The sequence below is a fragment of the Leopardus geoffroyi genome, chromosome D1, assembly GCF_018350155.1.
Source record: "Leopardus geoffroyi isolate Oge1 chromosome D1, O.geoffroyi_Oge1_pat1.0, whole genome shotgun sequence".
NCBI classification, from domain to species: Eukaryota; Metazoa; Chordata; class Mammalia; order Carnivora; family Felidae; genus Leopardus; species Leopardus geoffroyi.
The window spans coordinates 89,291,320-89,317,741 of record NC_059329.1 but is presented as its reverse complement, the minus strand read 5'-3'; the positions used below and the strand labels follow the sequence as shown (position 1 = coordinate 89,317,741).

The 26,422-nt window shown below is 46.2% G+C and overlaps 1 protein-coding gene across 5 annotated transcripts in view; it reads left to right on the top strand.

Annotated features, from left to right (window-relative positions):
* The window catches only part of SLC1A2 (solute carrier family 1 member 2), a 150,405-nt gene that overhangs the window by 83,714 nt on the left and 40,269 nt on the right, over window positions 1-26,422 (top strand). For all 5 annotated transcript variants that reach the window (XR_006714181.1, XM_045484976.1, XM_045484972.1 and 2 more), the window contains exons 2-6: window positions 7,608-7,747; window positions 9,570-9,722; window positions 11,917-12,167; window positions 16,972-17,140; window positions 21,680-21,806. Coding sequence is in view for 4 of the 5 variants with exons in the window: in XM_045484972.1 (XP_045340928.1) it covers window positions 7,608-7,747; window positions 9,570-9,722; window positions 11,917-12,167; window positions 16,972-17,140; window positions 21,680-21,806 (840 nt within the window). In the remaining variant the exon portion in view is untranslated. The remainder of the gene's footprint in view (window positions 1-7,607; window positions 7,748-9,569; window positions 9,723-11,916; window positions 12,168-16,971; window positions 17,141-21,679; window positions 21,807-26,422) is intronic.

Below are 26,422 nucleotides of genomic sequence, written 5' to 3'. Positions count from 1 at the left end.
ACTTAAGACTGTATTTCTGATGTTCTTTGGGAGGTTGTCCAGCTATTCCAGAGTGTAGAAGCTTCCCAGGCCCCCACCCACTCTGGTCCTTCTGGGAGAGAGAGAGAGAGAGAGAGAGAGAGAAAGCAGGGGAGAGGGGCAGAGGGAGAGAGAGAGAAAATCTTAAGCTCCATCCTGAGCCCCCATTCCCCCATCCACCCGATGCAGGGCTCAATGCTAAGACCCTTGGATCATGACCTGGCCTGAAGTCAAGAGTCGGACACTCAACAAATGGAGCCACCTAGGCGCCTTTGGGACTTTTCTTTTTGTAAAAAACTCAAGTACCAGTTATTGCCAAAACTCAACTGTAAAGAGACCGTCGAAATGGTCATTTTGCACCATGTTAGGCATTTAAGACAAAAAAGGAAATTAACATTGAGTATCAATTACATGTTACTTACTCTGCCGGTGCTTTCTTAAGTATTACCTCATTGAAGCTCTATAATGACCCAGTGAGCTGCATGTTGTTGTCCAAGAAATCAATGCCTTGTCCCAGGCATGGTTGGAAAAGGGAGATTTTAAGCAAGAATCCAATGGCCACGCATTTATGTCATTGCATTCCACCAAGTCGCCTTTTGGCAGCTGCTAATCAATTGGTGGCTGGTGTTTTAACTTCTGTTTCTGGGCCAAATGAGTATTATTTTTATTTATCTCTTCAGGATTCTGCCTCCTGTAATTTCTTCCAGCCCTAGTTAGTTCCATATTTACCACTCATGTCATTAGCCAGTTTGGGGCCCCTGGTTTGGGAAATGTTATGAAGAAAAGACTCCTTTCCCTCAGTTTTTCATCTGGAATGTTTCTGTGAATGCCACCTCTCCAATTCCATGAGAGCTGACTGGGAGTGATATGGGTGGTGATTTAGGGATGAATTTGGCAATTGGCTGGCTCCCAGTGCTGGTTCACCTGTTTGAGTCTGTTCCTGTGGCATTGACCTGCCTATCTTAGAAATCTAGACTGCGAATTGGTCAAGGGTGGATGGGGGATTAAAAAGATGCCCGTGTCTGAATTGTGTAACAACTTTGACCCCTAACTCAGCATTAGTAGTGCTACAAAAATATGCTTTTGCAGCAGAGATTGGAGAGGTGAGGGAAACATGGAGGTAAGGGCATAAAGAAACGGTGCTTATTTTTATTATTGGTTTGTCTCTTGTCTCTAAGTCACCCATGTGCCTCTCCCTGTGGGGACTGACATGCAGTGATCGGGCTGCCCCTCATGGTTGACGAAATGATTCATCGCATGGTAAAGTGTAAGCTTATTCAGTCTTGAGTAACTAACATGGAAGCTACCAAGGGTTGTGAATATCCTCCCCCCACCCCCAGAGAATCACAGAATCTTAGAACGGTAAAGAATTTCTAATTCACCCCCCTTATTTTACAGATGGAAGAGCCTGGAACCTAAAAAATAAAAATCGGCCAAAAATGACACCTAAACCCTATTGGTATCTTCCGTTGAGTTTGTTTTTCTCATTTCATACTACTTTGTTCTCTGTTTGTTGGTCATGGGCGAGTAGCCTTACATCCGTGTTATCCCCATGCTATTCCCAACGCTACCAGGTGGGAGCAGGCCTGGAATTAGAACCCAGGCCTCCTGACTTCCAGTTTCATTTTGTCCCCAGGTCCAATCCTGTCACGATTTGGGAAAACTCTAAACTGTGCTCTTGAACCAGACCTTTGGATGCTCAGGAAAAAGCCATAGAAAAGGAATATCGTTTGTGAAGTCTCGAGTGGCCCACTGGCAGGGCCTTTCTAGAAAGCATGTTTGTGATTGGAGATGGGGACATAGCAGCCAAAGATGAACAGAAGAAGGGACCGGAGGGAGATTTGGAGGTTGCAAACCTTTAGATTTCATTCACAGGGTGTTTGAAGACCCAGTGGCTGTCAGAGGGAGAGTCATGACACCATTCAACCAGGTCTCACAGGACCTAGCGAGGGTGGAGGGACTGGTGGGCTGGAAATGCCCCGCTGTCTTAGAGTTCCAGTCCCTTTTACAGCAAAGGTGGCATTCTTTAGGGAGCTGGGGAAATCCCAGATGTGGGGCAGTCACAGCTATAATCACCAGTTTGTGACAGCACTGGCATTTCCAGCGTTGTTTTCCAAACACGCCAACCACCCAAGAGGAAAGGCCCTCAGCAGGCTCTATTTTTGTTTTTGAGGGTCTGACCTAGTAGACCCCCTTAGGGCAATTCCTGGGCATTGTCTCCTCAGGCTCTTGGACTTGCACAGCAGAGGGCTGGATGGTGATGCTCCTTGGAGATCTCACATCCTCCAGGCAGAAACACATCAGTTGCTTTTAGGTTCCCTGGGGAATGTTCTGTTGCCACCTCACTGAGCCAGTGGAGGAGGAAGAAAGACTCTGGTGCCAGATAAGGCAACACTGAAGTGTGCGGGCAGGAAATCTGAATCAGACCCCACATCTAACGAGCCTATTCTTAGAGGCTCTTGACAGAGCAAGGGAAATCGAATGCTAATGAAAAGCAGGTTCTCAGAATAGTTTAAAACTCAGCACCAGCCGGCCCCATTACATGTTCCCTTTCGAGCCCAGAGGAAGTCTTGCGCGATAAGCTGAAACAGTACTCGTGGATTTGCGTGAGAAGGGACAGGGCAGCGACTGCGAAATTAACAGCCGTTTAACTAATTCAGCGGAGACGTTATGGCTGAAGGAAATTATAGGCTCATTCTTGAAGTTTTCAATTATCCAAACAGCTGTCCCATCACATGGCCTTCCTTTGTGGGCCAATAGAGAGCGATCCAGCGGAATTGGCATGCACAACTTCCAGTGGTAAGGAATTGCATTGCTAAATGTTCCATCCAGAAGGCACTCAAGTGGAAACAGGTGGTCAGCGGGGTTGGCCAGCATCAGGCTGGATGGACTTGGTCTCACCAAGCCACACCTGAGCTTCTAAACTCCTTATTGCTTTTCTGTGTACACAGGCACAGGTTATAGGAAGGGAGGAATGATAAGGGGGTAAGTGCACACACTCGAAATAACTTCCTGTGTTTCTCCGGTGAGCTTGCCCGTATCAGGTCTTGCCCTTTCTGTTCATTGCCAGGGAAGCAAATGTGCAGGCTGTTGTGACCTTAGCCTTCCTTTGGTGTCCAGCTCACCTCTCCCTGGTATCATTCCTCTTGCTGGGAGCTGGGACAGCCGAAACTCCCATCATATGCATGATGGTAATAGAGCGCGGCGTTACTGGTTCAACATTCATTTGAATCAGTGCCTGTGCTAAGAAACCAGCATGTAGACACCCGGAGTTGCATCTGGTGGGAGCTTCGGGCTCCAGTGTGGAAATACAGGTTTCTAAACGGTGTACATTCCGTTTATTTCCTAAACTCTGGATAAATTGCCTGATTCATGTAGGAGAGCCCTCATTCCCTGCAGGTTTTGGGTTTAAGGCCCCCTTATCACAGAAGCCTTCCCCAGCCACCTGATGCAAAATATAGCACGCCTCCTCTCCACGTGTCATTTTCCTCCCAGCACATATTTCTTTTTTTTTTTTTTTTTTAATTTTTTTTTTCAACGTTTATTTATTTTTGGGACAGAGAGAGACAGAGCATGAACGGCGGAGGGGCAGAGAGAGAGGGAGACACAGAATCGGAAACAGGCTCCAGGCTCTGAGCCATCAGCCCAGAGCCTGACGCGGGGCTCGAACTCACGGACCGCGAGATCGTGACCTGGCTGAAGTCGGACGCTTAACCGACTGCGCCACCCAGGCGCCCCTCAGCGCGTATTTCCACGTGAAATATGTTTGTCCCTTTATTTGTTGTTCCACTAAAATGTTCACTGCATGAGAGCAAGGGTTCTGCTTGCTTCGTTTATTGTGATATCTTTAGCATCCAGAACAGCATGGGACCTGTCATATGTGTCCAGTAGAAATCTGTGGAATAAACACAAGACCGGAAAGAGGCTTGCAGAAGCGATATGCTGCCACTCTGTCCATAAAAGGGCCTCATTCCCAGGAGAAAGGAAGGTGCCTGCCCTTTGTAGTTGCTTTCCAATTTATAATTTCTTCGAGCAAATAGTCATCAAGCCCTTGGTACCAGGTGTGAAAGATCCAGTCCTGCTCTCCCAGGGTTCACAGACTGGTGACGGATATAGACGTTTGAATTAGATCCATTCTTTAAGATACTACTCTGGTATCAGCCCTCCTGGGAGCTGTTCTTGAACACCGTTCTTCCCCAAAGCTACGTTGGGTACCATTTTTCCCATTTCCCCAGCACCCCCTGCAGAGCTTGACCACGGCCCACATGTAAAGCAGATTCCCTTGACAAGCTCTTTAAGAGCAGGGATTACACCTTACTCTCTCCTGAGGATAGCATTTGACATATAGAATACTTGGTAAATACCAGGTATCCTTGTTACTGCCACTGTTATTATGTGCATTCAGTAACCAGCATTCATATGCCACGTATGTATAAGTCTTACAAACAGCTCTGCGCTGTTGTATAGTATGATCTGATGCTGTGTTCTATAATATTCCCCACTTCAGGCTCTCCTGTGTTCTGGTGATGTGGTGATCATGTAGGCTGGTATAGAATTGTTACCAAGAGTTCTTAGGGGACTTTGTGTTCCTAGATGCAAGCTGGGTTCCTGATGTACGTCGCAAATCATTCTCTACGAGCCGATGTCAGAACCTCCTCTGAGCCTATGAGCATTTGGTTAATTTCAAGGGAGCTGAGGAAGTCACAGGGATCCTCTCAATAAATACATGTGGGTTCACGGCATTTTGATGCTGCCACTTTGATGTGGCCGTTTTGATTCAGGGTTTCGGGGACATTTTGTCATGGCCTGAGAAACAAACCATGAAACATACAGCAGGTGTGTACAACTAAGAATTGTGCGCATCAGACACTCAGCCACACTGCTGGACTGCGTGCGTGCGTTTACCTAACGCTGGCGTGTCTTCACTTTGACGTGGCTGTTTTGGTGCCTGACACTTTCATTATATCCTTTGGATCTTGCCAGAGCATTTGGTCGAAATGCTTGCTAGTCTCACTTAAATACCAATCATGTGCCTGAGTCTAACTTCAGTGGCAAAAGGGATTCAAACGAAGCAGGAGGCAGAGGGGTTTACAATCTCAAGGGGACCTAGAGTGATGCCAAAGGCTGGCTGACGGATGCACTCGCCATTTCAGAACACACACGGCCTCCGTTCTTTGTTGGCCGCTTCCTGGTTTGGAGCTTTAGATTACTGGCTGGAGAAATGCTTAAAAATATCAAAAGATCCCAATGGAAACATATGGTCTACCCATGTTAAAAAAGACCGTTTTGATCATTTTCCCCTGCTGTGTTGTAAAAAGAGCCTTTCTGTCTGTTTCCCGTGGAGATTAGAGGAAGTGGTGTTTCTTGCTTGCTGACCAGATTGGCCCTCATGTGCTTGCTGCGAGCAGTCATGCCCTACTTTCTTTTCAGACAGTCTGAGTGATCATTAGCACACACATGACAGCTAGTCAGAGGCTGCCCCAAAACTAACTAGATTGAGTAGATAATTAGGCCACGAAGGGGAGACCGAGATGCTGATATTTTGACTAATATTTTCATTTGGGTATTCTAACCAGATCATGAGACATCATTCCTAATTTCAAAACATTTTGGTAGCGAGTATATTAAGGAGCCTGTTAGGAAAGAGTACGTAGTTGTATTTGGGTCCCTGGTCTTAAATCTGAGACTCTGGAAGCTAAGCTTGGTGTCTTGTTGGAATGGTGGAGCAAACGTCACCCTTGTAATGAACTTGATGAATACGGTGTGTGCCCGTGCTGCCTGGAGGAAGTCACAACCTATGCCAGGTGTCACACGAGGCCCCTAACCTATCTTACCATGTTTAATGTCCACAAGGTAGGCATCGAGGCCTTCTTTCTTTCTTTTTTTTTTTTTAATGTTTATTTTTGAGAGAGAGAGAGAGTGTGTGTGTCGGGGGGAGGGGCAGAGAGAGAGAGAAAGACATAGAATCTGAAGAGGCTCCAGGCTCTGAGCTGTCAGCACAGAGCCCGAGGCGGGGCTCAAACCCACAAGCCGCGAGATCATGACCTGAGCCGAAGTCGGACGCTTAACCGACTGAGCCACCCAGGCGCCCCAAGGCCTTCTTTCTACACACCACACAGTTAGCAAGTGATGGAGGCATGATTTAAATCCCAGGTTCCCTGTCTCCAAAACCCACACGATTTCCATTATAACCAGTGATTCCAAAGCCCTGGTCCGCCGATTGATACTGGTTCCAAAGGAAGGCTTTCCCAATCTCTGGAGACAATATCTGGGTAAGGCTAGCTCCCTCCCATCTTAGAAAGCGTTGCCATTTATTCAGAGACCGTGACCTGTCTTTCTCGGTGTTGAAGACTTAAAGGATTTTTTTAATCCCACGATGGCGATTGTAAATGGCAACTAACAAAAGGGTCTTAAGTTGGCAAAGTAAAAAAAAAATTGGCCTCCCGATGTGAATCTCCAAGCCTAAATTTGAAATCTTACTGGCCTGCCAATGACCAAGCTGGAAAAAGAGGCAGTGTACTCATTACCCGCAACCACCCCTGTAAGACTCTCATCACAGCATGGGGCTTATCTGGGAAAGGGCTGGGCTGCACTGAGGGCTGAAGGGGATCACGTGCTTCTTAAAGCCACACTTCTTTGACGCTGAGTAGCATGACTCTTGGGCAGCTTAGCAAAGCCCTGATAATGCAGATGACCTTTTAAAAACCACAGTTGATTGAATTTTTAAAAAACTAGATAGACCATGCTTTCCAAAAGAGAGGCAAAACTTGGGCCACCCACATTTATGACTTTTCCATGACCAGGATTGGGAAGGCTTGAGCTCAGAGGCATTTGAATTTAGTGTGACTTAGGTCATGACTCTTCTGACCTGAGATAATCCAAAGGTCACTTTGGGGTATTGATACAAGAATGAAAGAGCTCAGGTTTTGGAGGCAGATATAGCTGGGTTGATATCTCCATTTCTTTTATTTTTTTTAAAAATGTGATAATGTTTATTTTTGAAAGAGAGAGAGAGAGAGAGACAGAGCACGGGTCGGGGAGGGGCAGGGAGAGAGGGAGACACAGAATCCCAAACAGGCTGCAGGCTCTGAGCTGTCAGCACAGAGCCCGACGCAGGGCTAGAACCCACGAGCTGTGAGATCATGACCTGAGCCAAAGTCAGACGCTTAATGGACTGAGCCACCCAGGCGCCCCTGTATCTCCATTTCTTCTGGCCTTGTGACCCTGAGCAAGTTACTCTCTGGAAAACAGAGCCGAAACACTTGCCTCTCAGAGTTGCCGGATGGGCAACTCTTGGAAGAACCTCACCCCGCCTTGTGGTATGCCTTTTCTTTACTATGATGATCCAAGATGGTAGGGATAAAAGTGCCTGGCGCGTAGATGTTCCATGTGTCCTGGCGTCCTGCCTACAGGTAACTGCAATTCAGAGTCCCCTGAGTTGCTCCGGTTTTTATTTTCCTGCCAGGGGTTCTAGATACCCCCACTGTACCTGGCGGGAGGCCTGTTTGGCCTGCTATTACCTGAGCCCCGCAGACTGCACAAGGGGGGCACCCACCAGGCCCTCACCACTACCTTTGCTCTTCTTACAGTGCCAACAACATGCCCAAGCAGGTCGAAGTACGGATGCACGACAGCCATCTCAGCTCGGAGGAGCCGAAGCACCGGCCTCTGGGCCTGCGCCTGTGTGACAAGCTGGGGAAGAATCTCCTGCTCACACTGACCGTGTTTGGTAGGTGACAGGGCCTGCCTGTCTTCTCTGGCTGTCTCCGGGCTCTGTGGGGAAGCCGGCTCCCACAGGCCGCCCTCCCCCTGTAAAGGAAGCTCCTCCCCCTGTAAAGGAGCCTAAGGCCTCCTTTGCCCAGGCACGGCTGCCTTGACGATACAGTCTCCCATCCACCTGCCCTGGCTATCTGTTTTCTCCTTTGGGATTCTAGTGGTCCTCACCACCTCTTGTGAGTGTGTGAACACACAGATTCCCCGGCCCTACACACGGAGACTTTGGCCCATCTGCAGTGAGGCCTTCGAATCTCCATCTTAACAAATCTTCTAGGTGGTTCCAAGACAGATGGTCAGCATACCACACTTACAGAAATACCTGCATGGAGATAAAGGCAGCAGTTGCTGAAAACCCCGCGAAGAGGGCTCCCAACGTCTCACCTACGAACACCCTCATTAACTTAGATTAAATTAGCACATTAGCTAATGAGGTCAGGGTAGAAGAGGTTTGTCCAGAAGCCTGGATCTGGTCTGGCTCCTTCACAAGAGTCTGATTCCTCTGCTTCAGACCTCACCCAGGCTGTGGTTGTCCTTTTGTGTGACTGTTGACACACCTTGGTCTTGGGTTTTCAACCAGGGTTTATTGAAAATGGGGAGATTGCAGTATTTTGTAGTGACATCCACATCATTTCCTCTCTCGATCCCTCCTTGTTCTTCAGCTCTCACTTAGGCTGCATACAGAAGCAATAAACAACTCATCACGCCTTGCCCTTTCCCCACTCCGTTCCATGACTTCTCCTTTGAGTCAGGCATCTTGGATGTCAGCGGACCAGGGTCTGGACTGGGGGCTTGCCACAGCTCAGTTTACTTAATGACAGAAGACAGAGGTGTGGTAGGGTTTCCAAAGGTTACCTTCCACATGGAGAAATTTCACTCATCGTAGATTCTAAAGAAGTATATTTTTTACCTGTAGAAGTAAAAACCATGAGGCTTTTGGACACATCACTCCCCTCCCATCCCTGGAGTTAACATCATAGCCCACGGATGTAGGAACTTCCTCCCTCTCTCCTAGCCAGTGGTGCTATGACCTGATTTGTGGTTTCTACAAGGATCTTTTATGTCGGCCTCCTGTCTGCAGAGATCCAAAGTTTGTCTCGTGGAATCCCCAAGTATGCAAAGTGAAAGGCTCCTGCCAGCAACTCTGCCTAAATTGTTTCTTCCCAAATTATACACTTTTAGAGACCCCCTCTCCCCGCAATCTGCCATAAAATCAGCAAGTTTAAAGATTATGTAAGAGAACATAGAAGTCAAGGACAAAACTTGAGAATGAGCCATGGGGAAATTGTTGGGAGCCAAAGAAAATAGAAGGAAAAAGAAAACTCGCACCAGCTTGGTAAATCAAATGTTTCTTTTATCTGTTACCCAGTCAGAAAGGGAAGGAATATGTTAAACACCATACCAATGGCCAGGCCTAGGCTTGGAGGGCCTGGGAAGCAGTATTTGGCACTATGGATTATTTCTGACTATATTTCTGACTCTACCAGTGGACAGTATCTTCAAAGAAGTTAGTCAAGTTGCCTTATCCTCCTTCTCACAAAGCCTTGAGAGGGCTCTCCTTGACCCTGTCAGTACTGCCTTTTAGAATAGTTGGAGGTACACAGTATTCTATCACTAGTCGTCAAAGTCGACTTTACGATCTAATGGTATTTTCGTTACGTGCTATTCATTATCCGATAATGGAGAAGTAGGAAAAAGGTCAACGTTGCAGAATCCCTACAGTTAGTCACTTTATTGGGCCCAAAATAAATTCAGATATCTTCCCCTCTCCCTTATAGGTGTCATCCTGGGGGCAGTATGTGGAGGGCTTCTCCGCTTGGCATCTCCTCTCCACCCTGACGTGGTTATGTTAATAGCCTTCCCAGGGGATATACTCATGAGGATGCTAAAAATGCTTATTCTGCCTCTCATCATCTCCAGCTTAATCACAGGTAAGGCCACAGGGGATCGTACTCCCATCTGGTTTGTGGGGTGACCATCGAATCTCAATTTGATTGAATGAATGAATGAATGAATGTGATTGTCTGTGTCATTTTATTTCAGAGCCTTGGTTTTCCTGTCTCTAAAATGGGGACTATCAACCCCAAACGAATTTCTCATCTGTTGGTCAGCCCTTCTGTCTAGCAATAAAAGATGAAAAGGAAACTGCCACATGTTGAAAGGGTTAATAACTATAGTGATTTCAATTTTGAATGTATACTTTCCTCATTCTCCAAGTTATATTTCACTCAGATTCTGCTAAAAGTAATAAATAGAAAAGGACATTTTCTCTTTACTATTTAACTGGGTGTAGAAGGAAGTGGGTATTAAAAATAAATTAAATACTAGATGTGAAACCCTTCAAGTTTTTAAGAAGAAAGTTACCCTGAAAGTGTAAATCAGGTTCAACTCTTTGGGGCTGAAAGAAGTCTTTTATTGCAAAGAATGTTTTCACCTCTCTGGGCTTATGCTGGTAGTTTTCTCTTTACTAAATAACACTGCTCAAATAGGGTACAAATTGATGTAGTTTATTTTTTTTTAATTTTTTAAATATTTACTTTTTGAGAGAGAGAGAGAGAGAGAGAGAGAGAATGTGAGAGGGCAAGAGGCTGAGAGAGGGAGACACAGAATCCAAAGCAGGCTGCACACTCTGAGCTGTCAGCACAGGCCCTGACATGGGGCTTGAACTCACAAACCGCGAGATCATGACCTGAGTCAAAGTTGGATGCTTAACCGACTGAGCCAGCCAGGTGCCCCATTACACTGATGTAGTTTAAAGACTGGGCTCTGATTTAAGGCTGAAAGCTAGGCTTTGATTGATACTTGATGCCATCTAGGTGACCTTGAGAAAGCTGTCCACCTTATGAAGGAAGTGAGGCTCTCGAAACGTCAAAAGAGATTCAGACGCTAAGCCACGTTGTTCTATAGTCTCATCTCGGGTCAACCAGCGAGCCCAGTGAATGCAGGGTCTCATCAGTCAGCCCCAGACTGAGTGAAACTGCTTTAACCTTAAAGGCTCCTTTTCAAACCAGAGAAAGTATTCTCCATGCCTGTTTAACAGACCATATACTGGTCAACCTGGCAAGGAAACTTAGTGTCTGTTGGCCAGAATCCGACTTTAGGTTGTAAGGAGAAGTGGCTTGTAGATAAGTCAGCTTAATTCAGAAAACTTTGCACCAGTGACTTCCTCCCGCACAGCAAGGGCTACAATCTCTCTGTCTAGTAAAAGCAGAAACTGAAACCAGGAAGTAGAGAAATTGAACATACAACTGGGAAAAAACCTAGTGAAGGCAGGAGTTTTTGTGACTTGCTTGGAATTTCCTCTAACAATCACAGAACCTCCCACAGTGTAGACAGAGCACCCACCTTTGTGTTCTCTAATCCCTGCACTGGGTTGGAAAATGTGGGTCTCCATCATGCTTCGCCTTGGAGGAGTGAGGGCTGTGCTAGATCGCTATGCTAGATGCTTGATATCAATCACCAGGACTGCCAGATTTTTTGTTTTGTTTTTGTTTTGTTTTGTTTTTGTTTTTGTCTTTTAAGTGAGGACATTAAAAGAAAAAGTTCCAGCACCATCACCTCAGAAAGAAAGGATATCTTAATACCAAATAATTGGAAAGGACGTGCTCTCAGAATTAAAAAATGGAATACATTCAACTTGAACTCACTATTGCAGACTGACAGAAAGTAGTCATTGATCATTTTATAAACTCTGAACCAGAAATCTTCAACTCTGGTTCTCTAGAATCTCAAAAATGTCCTTGGAGAACAGAACGGTAAACTGTAGGGGGCACCTAGGTGGCTCAGTCAGTTGAGCGTTGGACTCTTGATTCGGCTCGGGTCATGATCCCAGGGTCATGGGATCAAGCCCCGTGTCAGGCTCCGTGCTGAGCATGGAGCCTGCTTAGGATTCTCTCTTCCTTCCTCTGCCCCTCTCCTCTTCTCGTGTGCACACGCGTGCTCTCTCTCTCTAAAATAAAATAATAATAGACAAAAGAACTGTAAACTATAGGATTTGTAGGACCAAACATTCAGTAGGAGGAGGTTTAATTAACCATTCATGCATTTGAGTAATATGAAGCCACGTTCTAGGTATGCAGAGATGGGCATCGTAGGATTAATCCTTCCCATATCATTTCAATCCAGGTTTGTCGGGCCTGGATGCTAAAGCCAGTGGACGCTTGGGCACGAGAGCCATGGTGTATTACATGTCCACAACCGTCATTGCTGCAGTGCTGGGGGTCATCTTGGTCTTGGCCATCCACCCAGGGAACCCCAAACTCAAGAAGCAGCTGGGACCCGGGAAGAAAAATGATGAAGTGTCCAGCCTGGATGCCTTCCTGGACCTCATCCGAAATCTCTTCCCTGAAAACCTTGTCCAAGCCTGTTTTCAGCAGGTAACCCAAAGTTCTGACGTTCTTGCCTCTCTAGCCTCCTTCAGTTATCAAGATAATAACTTAGGGAGTGTTTCAGTGAACTAGCCCTGGGGAACAATTTTCCTATATTTAATTACCTCTGTCTAGGGATTGTAGGAGGTGATTTGGAGCAGGATTTTGGGATTAAAGTTGTATTTTGCTTTATTTTATTAACCTTCCTTTTTTTCCAGCTCACTTCACATATGTTTGCTCTGGGATTCCCCTTCTTCCTTTTTTCCCCCACCCTGTTACTTTTTCCCTTGTTTTTTGGTTTCCATGGATGGGCTGTCCAAGGGCACACGTTTGAAAATCACCCTTGCCTTCAACCCTCTAGAGTGCCCGGTGGGTCTCTATGTTGGTAGGATAGCAACACCACATGTGAAGCATTTAAAAAAGACACATGCCTTACAGAGTCAGAATCTCTAGTGTAGGCCCGGGGATTGGGTGTTTTCAAATTGTGGAAGTAATACACGAGGGCTGTAAAAAGTTTAAACGGTGTAGATGTACTTCCCTTCCCTAGAACTACTCATGCTGGGAATTTTGTTTCCTTCTATATATATTTTTTGCCTGTGTGCATAATCTTTAGAAAAAAATTCAACCCAAGTGGTAACTGCATTGTATATACTGTGCTGTGCTGTACTCTTTTATTTAACAGTGCCTTACCATCATGTCTCTCTCTCTCCTCATGATTGTGTAGTTATTTCTGAAAAATAAATTCTTGGGGGCTCATGTCCTGCCCAGGAGTTCTAGATTTCAAATTTGCTGGATGTTGCAAAACGGCTCTACAAAGGTTTGTAGTGATATATGCTCCTGCCGACTGCATACGGGCAGATGGAGTTTTTTAAAGCTGCTAATTTAAGAAAATGGGTGATTCTGCTCGGTGGAACCACTGAGAGAGAGAGAGAGAGAGACTGAGGCCTCGCTCCCCAGCCTGTTGTCTAGCCCCCAAGGTCAGGTTAGGTGAGAATTCGCATTAGTTTCCATTAGCCCATGGAGGGAGAGCTAGCACCAAGGTTCAACCAGAACCCGGGAATCTCCTCCAGCCATTTCCAGGGAACCACAGAAGAATGAACTTCGGAGACAGGCTGCCTAGGGGAAAAGTTTGCTTTCCCAGCTGTCCCCCAAATCCTATTGTCAACCCCGGCTGGGCCCCGCTTACTCTGGGTTAAGATGTGTTCTCTGATTTCCAGTGCTGCGTTGGTGGCACTTACGGCAGAGGGCTACGTTAAAGGAAACCATCTCATGGATAAAGAAGATGTGGCGTATATACATACACACGATGGAATAGTACTCAGCCGTGAAAAAGAATGAGATTTTTGCCATTTGCGACAACGTGGATGGACCCGGAGGGCATGGTGCTGAGTGAAATAAGTCAGAGAAAGACAGATACCGCGTGATTTCACTTATATGTACAAACTAAAAACAACAACAACAACAACAAAAGCCAAGACGAATGAATAAACAAACATGGAAAAAGCAGCAACAGCCTTCTACTTACGGAGAATAAACCGATGGTTGTCAGAGGGAAGGAAGTGGGGGATGGGCAAAGTGGGTGAAGGAGAGGGGGAGACATAGGCTTCCTGTTATAGAAGGAAGAAGTCGTGGGGGTGAAAGGCACAGCACAGGGACTGTAGCCAATGATACTGTAACGGTGTTGTGAGGGGACAGACGGTAACTACACTTGTGGTGAGCAAGGCGTGATGTGTAGACTTGTGTGGTACAGCTGAAGCTAACGAAATATATTGTGTCCACTCTACTTCAATCAAAAGGAAAAATGAAATAAAATTCAAGAACAACCACAATGAACAAATCAAAAAGCCTCCATTAACACATAATAAAAAAATAAAAAAACCCATTTCAGCTGGGGAGGTAGGGTGGGAAGGGAAGGGAGGGGTGCTTCCTGGCGCTCCCTCTCTAGAGGGAACCTACTTAGATGAAAGCACCCTGGGACCGGGGGGAGGGGTAGCACGAGAGGCACGATGGAGGCACGGACTGGGGCCTCCTTCCTGGGCCCCGTCGTGACCATGCTCCATGAGAGGCGACCCCTTCGTCATAGCAAAGCAGGACTGAGGCAGACAGGCACCAGGAGCCGTTGCTCTGATCTTGGGTGAGCTTTAGTGGTGTTAGCCACGCTCACTCGGTGACCTGTCCGGTCAGTGGGCAATCTCCGTATGAAGCTGCCCACGGCAGGGCTACTGTGCACACTAGAATAGAGGGCTGAGCCATTCCCTGCCCCATCCCTGCCCTGGACCCACCCCTCCACTGGCAATATTCGTATGAGTAATGAGCCCTTAGCCCCCCCCACCCCCACCACCCCCCAGCTCAGTCTAGGGTCACTGCCCCTTTGAGTTGGGACAATCAGAGGAAAAAACGTGTAGACTCTTTTATTTACCTCAGGGCAAGGGAGCATGTACATCTCAGGCAGCCCAGAAGAAGGGGGTCTTAAACTAGAAGGAATCCATGGGCCCAGGGGGCCCTTGAAGAGGGTTCAGCGAAAGGGAACCTTTGTAGGGTGACATCCCATTACCAGAGACAAGGGATGCCAGGCAAGTGCTTTCTGTGCCCTCGGGATACAGCTGGAAGTGACTACAAAAAGCTTGCCTTGGGTGTGGAGGGCTTCACTGCCACAGTTAGACACAGAGATGGAAAGAGGCAGGCGCACTGTCCCCGGAGCAGAGGCTGCCTTGCTCAAGGTGGCAGGCCCTGTGTCTTAGAGGGCAGCGGGGCCTCCTGCTTGCTGCTTAGGGCTGAACCAGCGTGAGCTTTCCAGGACAGCAGCGGGATGTCAGGTGCGGTCTGACCACATTCAGTCAAGGCTAGCCACAGGGACCGCATGGGTCTTCTCTTGCGGGGAATCCAGTGATGTGTGTTTGCTCATCCATCTGATATTTGAGAGCACTTCCTGGGTGCTGGCTCTCCACTGTGCACAAGATGCCGCAGGCAATGAGACAGCCAGGGTCCCCGCCCAATGGAACTTACTTATGTTCGGGCGTTGGGGGACACAGTCCAGAACCAACCTGTCTTAAGGTGACAGACCCTGGTGGTTTGGACTCGGGTAGACTGGAGTTGGCATCCAGATGGGGTTGTCCAACCCAGACAGGCTCGGCTCGTGAACTGAGGCAGAGACCGGGCCTGTGTTCCAGTATCCCTATCTCCTCGCCTTCAACCTGAGCCACTGGCCCGTGCTATTTGGAAGCTGATTTGGGAGTCAAACGTAACTCATTTTGAATCCTGCTTCAGCAACTAGCTAGCTTTCTGCCCTGCAGTTAGCGAGCCCCCTGAGCCTTGAGGGGCTACTGTTGACATAAGAGATAATATGTGTCAAACATGCCACACCTGCTGCCACCTGTTCCTGAGAGCCACCATTTGTTTACGACCATGACCGTTAGTCCTTTGAACTCAAGACTTGGCTTCTATAGCATTCTCAGGACAGAGAATGTTGGCTTCTGGCCCTCCCATTTTTCCTGGGAGCATGACTCTTCTGATCATGCCTGCATTCTTTCTTCTTGCCAACGTTGCCCAGACCCAGGAGCCCATGAGCTGCCTGTCCTCCCCTTGCACACTCAGCCTGAGCTTCCTTCCTCGCTGCACAAGCACACGTGGCCAGGCTAGAACAGAGCCACATCGTGCTTCTCTCCCACTTTGGAGAGCTGGTCAGCTCACTGTTAGGCCTAGCTGCCGTAGGATTGGGTCTCGGTAGCACAGGGAGTGGAAGAACTCGGTGGTGGCCCTCGGAGTTCAAGTCCCAGCTCTGCCAAGAACTCTGTGCCATCTGACAGGTCATCTGAGTTCTCCATGCCTCCTCTCCCATAGCTATTCAGGGTTTAGCCATCTGTTGCCTACTATGTACCAGCACTGACATTCTAGGATTCTGCAGGAGTTCTATTTTAATGCCCTTGGAGGTATTGTTTCTCGGGGCTCGGAAGTGTGTCTTACAGCACTCTGCATGCAGGGTGCCTGGCACCTTTAAAATTAGAATGGATGCCACAGATGTCGAGGAATAGCATGAGAGGTTCTCAGGGGGCCACTTGCACAGAGATGCTTGGCAAACATTGAGCAAAGCTTGGCATCACTGCCCAGAAGGAGTGGGTGTCTTCCCATCTTACATTTTTGGTCTGAAATATAAGCCAACAATCCTGTCATGGCAGCTGCTGGCAGCTGCGGGTACCCAGCATCTGGTGCCCAGATGGAGCTGCCCAGCAGACCATGACTCTGGAAGGAGCCCGAATGAGGCTTCGTCTGTGAAGACCGCCAGACAGGTCCCAGGCAGGAAGGAACAAAACAGGCGGACCTGTTCCCTGCGAAGACCCTCACTTTCCGACTCTTGGCCAGATCCAGGGCCCCTCCCAAGAGGCAAAAAGGGCCATCCAACTGGGGTTCACAGTTATGAAGAGCTTCGGTGATCGATGCTGGATGTTGTCTCTGAGATGCAGGGCTACAATCATGAGACTGAAAGAGGCTGCAATCAAGGGCTACCATCATGGGACTGTCCCCCAACTCGAAGCTTGTGTCCCATTACTGGATCACACTACATTACAAATGAGTGCTGTCAGTCCTATAATTATCAAGTGATGAGGACAGTCGTTTCCTACTGTATGTGTATAATAAAATATCACTTTGTTAAACACAAACATTGAACTATTGCCCAACTTTCATAACCTTGTTTTGATATTTCTTGATTAGTTTTTTAACATCCTAGGGATTTTAAAAACGTCTAAGTGCCTAGGCTTTTGGTGGTCAAACGCCTTATCTTTATATTCCCCCCTTCCTCCTCCCACTCCATTAGATTCAAACGGTGACCAAGAAAGTCCTGGTGGCACCTCCATCAGATGAGGAAGGCAATGCCACCAACGCTGTCATCTCATTATTGAACGAGACTGTGACAGAGGCACCTGAGGAAGCGAAGGTGGTTATCAAGAAGGGCCTGGAGTTCAAGGATGGCATGAATGTCTTAGGTAGGCATCGTGGTGCTCACCTCTGGGGGGAGACGATGGCCAACCTTTCCTGCATCTCAGCACCTCGGCATCCCTCGTTGAAAGATTAAGGAAGAGGGAGAGAGGCAAGCAGGGCCGCGAGGGGACATGGCAGCTAGAGGTCAGTTATGGGAAGAGAGAGGGGACTAACGTGATGTTGGCAGGTAACTTTCTCTGACTGTCCATTGCAGGAAGTTACACATCCAGTTCTTCCATTTTTTTCAGCATTTTTTTTTCTTTTTAAAAAAAAATTTTTTTTTTCAACATTTATTTATTTTTGGGACAGAGAGAGACAGAGCATGAACGGGGGAGGGGCAGAGAGAGAGGGAGACACAGAATCGGAAACAGGCTCCAGGCTCTGAGCCATGAGCCCAGAGCCCGACACGGGGCTCGAAATCACGGACCGCAAGATCGTGACATGGCTGAAGTCGGACGCTTAACCGACTGCGCCACCCAGGCGGCCCAGCATTTTTTTTTTTCTTGAACTGTCCTGCATGCTAGTGCTGCACTAGGCACAGGGATAGCCCACCCCAGCTTTCACAGCCTTTAAAACAACACAGTGCTATCAGGAGTGTGAAGTGTTGGTGTTGGTGCTCAGAGGAGCTTATCAAAAGATTATCTTCTTTAGCTCTCTGGGATTCCAGCGAGCCCTTTCCCCTAGCCTGGAGCCTTCATAGCACGCCATGACTTGGTTCTTCGGCTCTGCAGGTAGACAGGCTGGGTTCAGATCCCTTATGGACCACTCACCGGTGACCTGACCATGGCCAAGTTGCTTCACTTCTCGAGATCCATTTGTAACGGGACGAGATTGCGTTTCTCTTGCAGATCATTATGAGCATTAAATGAGATTGTGCGTGTGGAGCACAGTAGTGTATAGTGTGTGCTCTCTTCTGAGCTACTGTCATTATCCAAGGTGAATGGAGAGCTGAGGGGCACCATAAGAAAACGCCCCCACAGAAGATGAAGATTCCCCATCATGGGAGTGACTCCCCTTTGCTCAGTTTACTCCCTACCCACCCCCTGGGACCACTCCCCCCCATAACCCCCACCCACTGTTAGAGTGGTGTCCCATAAACAAGAAAGAGGGACATTTGGCCCTAAGCTGGAAGAAATGGGGAAGCTGGGTGGAAAAAGTACGTTAATCTGTGCAAACAAGATTTCTAAGTGTTTGAGGGACAGCTGGTTAGAAATGGATCAGCTCCGTGGTCCTTCCGCTTTGCCATCTAGGAGATCAAATACCCTTGTCTCCTTAGGAGGGTTGTAGATAAAGTATTGGATGCCGAGTTAAGTGTGAATTTCAGATGAACAACAAATGATTTGCTAGTGTAGAGTATGTCCCAAATACTGCACGAGACATACTTATACCAAAATAAAATATATTCATTGTTTATCTGCAATTCACATTTTGACTGGATATCCTGGTTGTCTGTTTTGTTTGTTTATTCTAAATTTGATAATTTTATGAGTAACTAACCCAGAATGGTTGAGAGAAAGATGTAGGAGAGAAGGATTGCCCAGGCACTGAAAAGCAGAAGCTTCCGTGAGGGATCATCTCGGTTTGTTCTCGAAGGAAACAGGTTGAGTCAATGAGAGTGTGAGAGGAGATACACTGAATAGGTTGGCAGGCAATGGAAGATCAGCAAACGTTGTTGACCATCAGTGAGAGGTGACGGGAGGAGAGAGAGAGGAGAAAGTGGGTGAGTTCCTCTGAGGAGAGCTTGCAAATAACCTTCAGCCTCCACCCCTGATCCAGCCCTTCTCCTCCACTGCCCAGATGTCTGTGAGCCTTTCAGGACCTTCCCAGCCCTGCTCTGTTCCCCCAAACCCCATAGTCAAAGTGGCCCCACAGTCTTCTACATACATACTCTGGAGGAGGTTAAGGCCATGAGTAATGAGGCCGAACTTTGGGGTGAATCATTCAGAAGACTTACACGGTCGTTTCCAGATTCTCAGTGGATTCTGGGAAGTCACGTTGACCTTGAGCTGCCCTAGGGAGTTTCAACACAACTCACTACTCTCTCAGCCCCAGTGACCAAGTCTAAAAGGGCTTTGTTCAAGTGAAACGCCCCAGTTCCAGTAAGTGAGTTCAGTGAAGCTGTGTTGACAGAGGGAAATGACATGGAAGCTGGACGTGAGTGTCCAAGGGCAGAGTGAGGCCCTGGAAAGCCAAGGGAAGTTAGACCGTTGGGAAACTTCTCATTTACAAATCATGGCTAAAACAAGATTCTTCCCTTGGTCTTCTGAGGGTGGAGAAGGTGGCTTTTTTTTTTTTTTTTTTTGGCTTTGGAAAGTCCCAATGATTGAACATTGCAGTAAGTGAAGACAAAACCCTGACTCTGGCCTCCTACTTCTTGAAGGACTCCTTTCTCTCCGCCGAAACCTCCAGACCACTTCTGAGCTCCACTCTAACCCCATCCATTAAGTCAACTCCTGGGAGATTTTGCTCCTTCCAACATCTCTCTCTCATAGTCATAGATGTGGCTCAGTTTCTGCTGGCCCTGCAGGGGTAGCCCTTTTATGCCAGCATTTTGTGACTTTGAGACCTTGAGGAGTTTCTCTTAAAATCTCCAAATGGAATTAACTGGGTAATACTAGGTCTTCTCAGCCAGAATGTTCACAGATTATGTCTCACGGCACACCCAACAGACTCCTCTCCGTGGGCTTGAGAGAAGGCTTGGGAATAGTCTGAATTTGGTTCCATACGTTACTGCAGAATGAGACCACACTCCCCTGGTCACTGCTTCTCACAAAGCCTCTGTCTTTATGGCCAATAACTCACTTGTAAATCACTTGCCGGTCTTTCTAGCTAAGAACTGAAAAGGGGAAATATTCGTTACCAGGGATTAACAATCCTGAGTGCAGGTGCTGAGTTCTTTTTGCGAAAGAGAGAGGGTCCAGTGAAGGATAGTTGAACAATCTGGGTTGTTACGTGCATAGTGTGGGGAGGTGAGTGTCTCTGGGGGGCTAGGAAAAAGGTGAAGTCGGAGATTCAGAAAGAAAGAATTCTTCCCTAAGAGAATCAGATTATAATGATATAATTTACCCAGTGTAACTCAAGACTCCAGGCATAACTGGATACATTAGGAAACGATATAAAAGGAGGGTTGTAAATTAGACCTGCCAAACTGGGACACGGCAGTCATAGGGAAGAGGAAGGAAAGAGACGGCCTAGAATATTGGCCATACTACCGTTCAGAAGAAATGTCAGATGGGCAAGCAAGGGCCTGCAGCTATGGGGACAGCAACATTGGTTGGTAGTCCATGCCAGTAGTGAGAATTGGAGCCCCAGGATTGGCCATAATGGGTCAGAGTGGGAAGGGGGCACAGAGTGGCTAGTAATCAGAAATCCAGACAGCCCCCAGACAATCATGGGGATATCTGTTAGCCATAAAGTGGCCCAGTCCCTGGGTGGGCCTGGGTGAGACTAGGCAGGGGGTGAAACTCTGAGGAAAAGGATGGGAAGGAGCGGTAGGGGAAGAGAAACTTCTGGGAGGAGAAAAGCCAGGCCAAGTTTGGAGGAACCAAAGTATATGGCAGCTTCCTAGCACATATGCCAACATACTCTGGTGTGGGGAAAGAGGCAAAGACAACACAGAGATAAGACTCAAGGCTGGGTGTTGAAGCTGGTCCAGGACCTAGTGCCTTTGATGGGGACAGAGCTCCTCACGTCCTTCCAGCCTGGGGTTAGGATTGACCCTAGAGGCTGGGGTGGGGCTAGATTTAGATAGAAGTCAAGCCATGTCAAGTGAAGGGAGAAGGGGACTGAGGGGCTAGCAAGTTTCAAAGTCTATGTTCTGCCTTTATGATACTGATAAAAAATACACTTAAAAAAAAAGGGGGAAGCATTCTAACCATTTTGACCATGAAAAGAATGATGAGGAGTTAATAAATCACAGGTTAAATACAAATGAACTGGGTCAATTGGGGTTTCCCAACTATTTTGGATTTCTCATTGCTTTCCATTTGACTTTTCGACATTCTTCCTCCTTCTCGTATTAGGCATGTAGCAGTAGAAAGATACTTTTATACTTAGGATTTTTCTGCAGTGCAACATACCAGCCACACATGAATTTGCACTAGCCCTAAGCCAATGTAGACATAACCCTGGCAGAGACTTTATTGGCTAATTGGTCTCTGCAGTTCTAATGTGGGCTCCAAAGTTTGCATGATAATCCCCAAGCCTCAACAAGCCTTCCTTTGTTAATCTGTGTACTCTGGAATCTGCTTACCCATGGTAAGAGAGGAGGAGAGAGAAGAGAGTGCTTTTGAGTTTGGAATGAAATGGAATTCATTTTTTTCAAGGAACCGATACCGCTGACAGTTCAACTTGCTCTTGTGGGAAATGTTAAGGGATGCCATAATTATCCAAGGGAAAGGTATTTTCAGTGTGAACCCTAATGCCTCATTTGCGGGGTAACAGGCAGGTGAGAAGGTGGCTCCCTGTGTCGGGAATGGTGAAGGAGGGAGAAGAAACACACACTTTGTAACTTGTCCTTCTGCGTGATGTGATTCACTCAACAGGTCTGATCGGGTTTTTCATTGCTTTTGGCATCGCCATGGGGAAGATGGGAGAGCAGGCCAAGCTGATGGTGGAATTCTTCAACATTTTGAATGAGATTGTAATGAAGTTAGTGATCATGATCATGTGGTAAGTGGGCTTGTTCTTACTCAGTGTTGGGGGAGGGTGTCTGAAGGTCTTGGGATCCTTGAAAGATAACGGAGCCCTCCCAGCAGGAGAGAGTAGGCATGGAGCAAGCAAAGGGCTCTCTGGAAAAAAAACTTTGAGAAAAGGATGAAAATCTTTTCTGGGGGGAGCTTCCCCTGGAAAATGGGTTGGAAAACCATGGCCCATCCTTGGGCCAGATCCTATCTGCTTGCTATGCGTTTAGTGTGGCCTACAAGTTAGGAATGGGTTTTACGTTTTTATGTTGCCGGGGAAAAAAAATCAAACGAGTAATAGTGTTCCACAACACATGAAAATTATATGAAATTCACCTTCAGGACCCATAAATAAAGTCTTATTGGCACACAGCTATGCCCATTCGTTCACATATTGTCTAGGGTTGCTTTGTGCCAAATGGCAGAGTTGGGCAGTTCAGGCTAAGATTGTGTAGCCTGAAAAAACTGAAGTATTTACTCTTTGGCCCTTCACATAAAGTTTGCCTATTCCTGCCTGTGGGAAAACAAAAACAACAACGAAAAGCAAGAAAAGATAGACAAGCTGGAAAAACCGATTAGTAACCCTGAACCTGAGCACTGTGAGGAAACACTAAGATAAGTCCAAGATACCAAGGATGCTACAGCATGACTCAGGGCGTGTGGCAGGACCACTACACTAATATTCTGGTGTCCGAAAGCAGTGTATTGTAGTTTTATGACTCGTGCAGCAGGAAAAAGAGGCCGTTCTCAGGCCATGCCAACAGTGAAATCACAGAGGCAATATTAGAATTGTAAGTGCTCTTGGAAATCTTGTTCCACCCTCTAGTTTTATGGGAGAGAAAACTGTATCATATGATACATCCAGAGTCACCAAATCTTGATTCCTTAACATTGTCATGATCATTATAATCATAAAAGTTACCAGCTATTGATTTCCTTGTATCTGCCAAGAGCCAGGATAAGTGCTTAGTGCCTGTCAAATGTAATCCCAGTAGCCCCGCAAAGATGGCACCATGACTCCCATTTTACAGAAAAGGCAACTGAGGTGTATTGAGGTGAATTAATTTGCTTAAGATGATGTAGCTAGTGGGGCGAAGAGCTGGAGTGCCTGTTGATTTCATAATCCTTGATGCCTAAGTGGGTAATCATAATGGGATTTCATAATCCTTGATGCCTAACTTTTTTGTTTGAATTATCTAAGCAATACCGTCTCTGCTTTATTGCATGTGTCTTTGTGGTCAGCGGTTCCGAAATCTAGGGCAGCCCAGGAGGGCATGAGTGCCCAGTCTTTTGTAAAGGAAACGGTACCACCTTCAGACCTCCAGTGTCCACTCTCTCTCTCAGATGAAAGATTTTTACGTGCATTTGTTCCAGACCTCTTTGATGGTCTGATATGCCTGTCTAGAAAAAAACCAAAACCATTATGAGACCAAACGACACCTGTGTCCTGTCACAGGAATTCAGGATTGCCAATTCTCTGTCTCTGCTTGTTCTCAGCCTACTCACCTTCCCCAATCCTCCTCCTCCTCTGGGCTTCCTTCATTTCTGCATGGTGCCTCCCACTAAAATTCTACCTTCTTTTTCTCTTCTTCCTTTCCTTGGCTCCTCCTCCCCCTTTACAAGAACAAGAATCTGCTCCTGGCTTATTTTTTATCTCCACAGAACCCAACCTTGTGATGTGCTGGTAGTAATTCTTACTAAAACCTCAAGAGTGAGTGGACTAGCTGAAGGCCCCAGGGTCTCAGATCCAGAAGATGTTCCTCATATGAGTGAAAACATATGATATGTGTCTTTCTCTGCTTGACTTATCTCACTCAGCGTTCTATCCACACTCCGGTTCCATCCACATTGCTGCAAAAGGCCAGATTTCATTCTTTCTCACTGCCAAGTAGTATTCCATTGTGTATATAAACCACATCTTCTTTATCCATTCGTCAGTTGATGGACATTTAGGCTCTTTCCATCATTTGGCCATTGTTAACACGGGAATCTACCCCCAAAACCAAGAGCACACTGTATATACTGTATGTTAGCCAACTTGACAATAAATTACATTAAAAAAAAAAAATACACTTCACGGAAAAAAAAAATAAGTATTTATTGAATGAATAAATGAGTAAATGAGCAAGAAAAGAAAAAAAGATGTTCCTTATGATTTCATGAACCATATTTACCAGGCCTGGCTTGTTCAGATCATCGCTTTATTGTACTTTGAAAACATGGACAGGACGCTGGTAAAATAATGTGATTTTGTTTTTGTTTTTATTGTATCGATTCTTCAACTGCTCAGGCGACCCTAGATTTCTGAATACTTCTTTTTTATGAAAATTTAAAGTCACCCACAATGTGACGCTCTAAAAATATGTTTCGAGTCTTTTTTACAAATCTGCCTGAGCTTGCTGAGAACTTAGTAAATAATAAAGCAGAATATGCCTCTTGGTAGTAAACATTAGGATCTGCACTGGTCCCCTGGAATTCTTAGCAGAATGAACATCCTCGCTCTAAAACTACAGTTCAGATTTCTGTACTACGATGCCAGTGATGTGGGCAATATCATTTGCACTGAGCCCTTGAAGGAGAGGAAATGTGGGAGATGATTCATGGGATAAAGTGTGTGCTCACTTCTCCCCAGGGAAGAGGGGTGTGGATTAAGGTTTCCTATTCAATGAAAGCAAAACTCCTAAAGATTTAGTATCAAACCCCAGGAGATGCCGAGCAATTGTGAGTCAGGAACAAGGTCTATGCAATGACTTCTGACAGCTGTTCAGTTACCTCATCTAGGCAAACAGTCAGGAGGGTGTTACATGGTAGGAGATGCCGATTCTACACATTTCTTTCATTCCTGAGCTGCCTCGTCAGCGTTTGATAACAATGTGTGTGAGACGGTTTGGGGTAGAACAGTCAATTACTCTTTAACCGACCCTCTCAAAGCTTAAATGATCAGAGTTCTTTTGTGTTCTTCTCTGTGTGGTAATCAGAACAGTATAATAGCAAAATATAACGTTGCAGAGATCCCTATTATTCTAGTAACAATTATTACTAAATTATAACTTATAGTTATTAAATTCTTGCTATATGCTCAGCACTACCTCAATGATTGTATTGTATCTATTTATTATTGGGGAGCTAATTATTATTATCATAATTATTAAATCATAGCTAAGATTTGCCAACTTCCTGCTATATGCTTAGTACTATTCCAATTACTTTCCATACATTAATTCATTTATTGGTCTCCATAATACCTAGCAGAAATAGGGACTTTTGTTAGCCCCATTTTCCAGTTGTAAAAACTAAGCACAGAAGTTAACTTGCCCAGTGTCACACAGCCTAAGTAGTGGGAGTTGTGTGGGAGTGGTGCCTAATTCAACTTCTGTCTGACTTCAGATTGGAGTGAATCCGGCATCCTCCTAGTGCTAACTGTGTGACTTTAGGTGAATTAGACACATTCTAAACCCCATGCTCTGAATGGATTGAGCATAGAATCAGTGTGTCTTAGGGTTGCCGTGAGAATTGAGTGAAATTGTGATCAACAGTTACAAAGCATTTCTCATACGCTGGGTCCTGTCTAAACACTTTCTATGAACAGTGTTATCATTGTTGTTATTTTGTGATTATCATTACTATTATCAATTCAATCTGTATCCTCTGTTTCTGTGTGTTCATGGATCCTTTAAGAAGCCTAAAAGGCTCTCTGATTCATCAAAAAAAGAAAAACCCTTAATTTCAGTATGATTTTAATATCCTCATTTTTTGCAAATTTCTTGAAAACATTTTTTTTGAAAATCTGATAACCTTAAACAGAAAGTAAAACTTTTCATAATCTCACCACTCTAGAAACACAAAGTGAGAAGTGAGATCTCTGTCCACTCTTTCAATTCTCCCTCCCTTTTAACCCACCGCCACTGTCCATCCATCCCTTCCATCCATCCATCCATCCATCCTTCCATCCATCCATCCATCCCTTCCATCCATCCATCCATCCATCCATCCATCCCTTCCATCCATCCATCCATCCAACCATCCACCCATCCATCCCTTCCATCCATCCATCCATCCATCCATCCAACCGTCCAGCTATCCATCCATTCTGTCACTCCATGAATGTTTTTGAGCCCCTCTTCTATGCCAATAACAATTTTAGCTAGTGTAATGGTGAAGAAGACAGAGAAATATTCTGGCCCTCACAGGGCCTACATTCTACTGAAAGGAAAGAGAAAGAGTAAAAGGAAGCAAATAAGAATTCAGACAGCAGTCACTGCTACAAAGTTAGTAACCAGGAGAGTGGGACAGAGAGTGATGGGGGATGGAAGTATGGCTTGGACTCTATCCTGGGGGTCCCGGAGGGCTGCCTGGGGAAGTGGCTTTTGATGGAGATCTGAAGAATGGGAAGAGGCAGCTCTGTGAAGAACCCATATTAGAATTTTTCATTGGGAGGAAACAGCAAGTGAAAGGTTTTTAAGGGTCAGACAAGGTCCGGAGTACCTGCAATGTGGTTGGTTGGTGAGGGGGCGTGGAAGGCAGTGAAATTGGAGAGGTGGGCAGGAGACAGATGCCATAAGGCTTCGCAGGCTACCTTGACAAGTTGGGGTCTATTTACTTGCG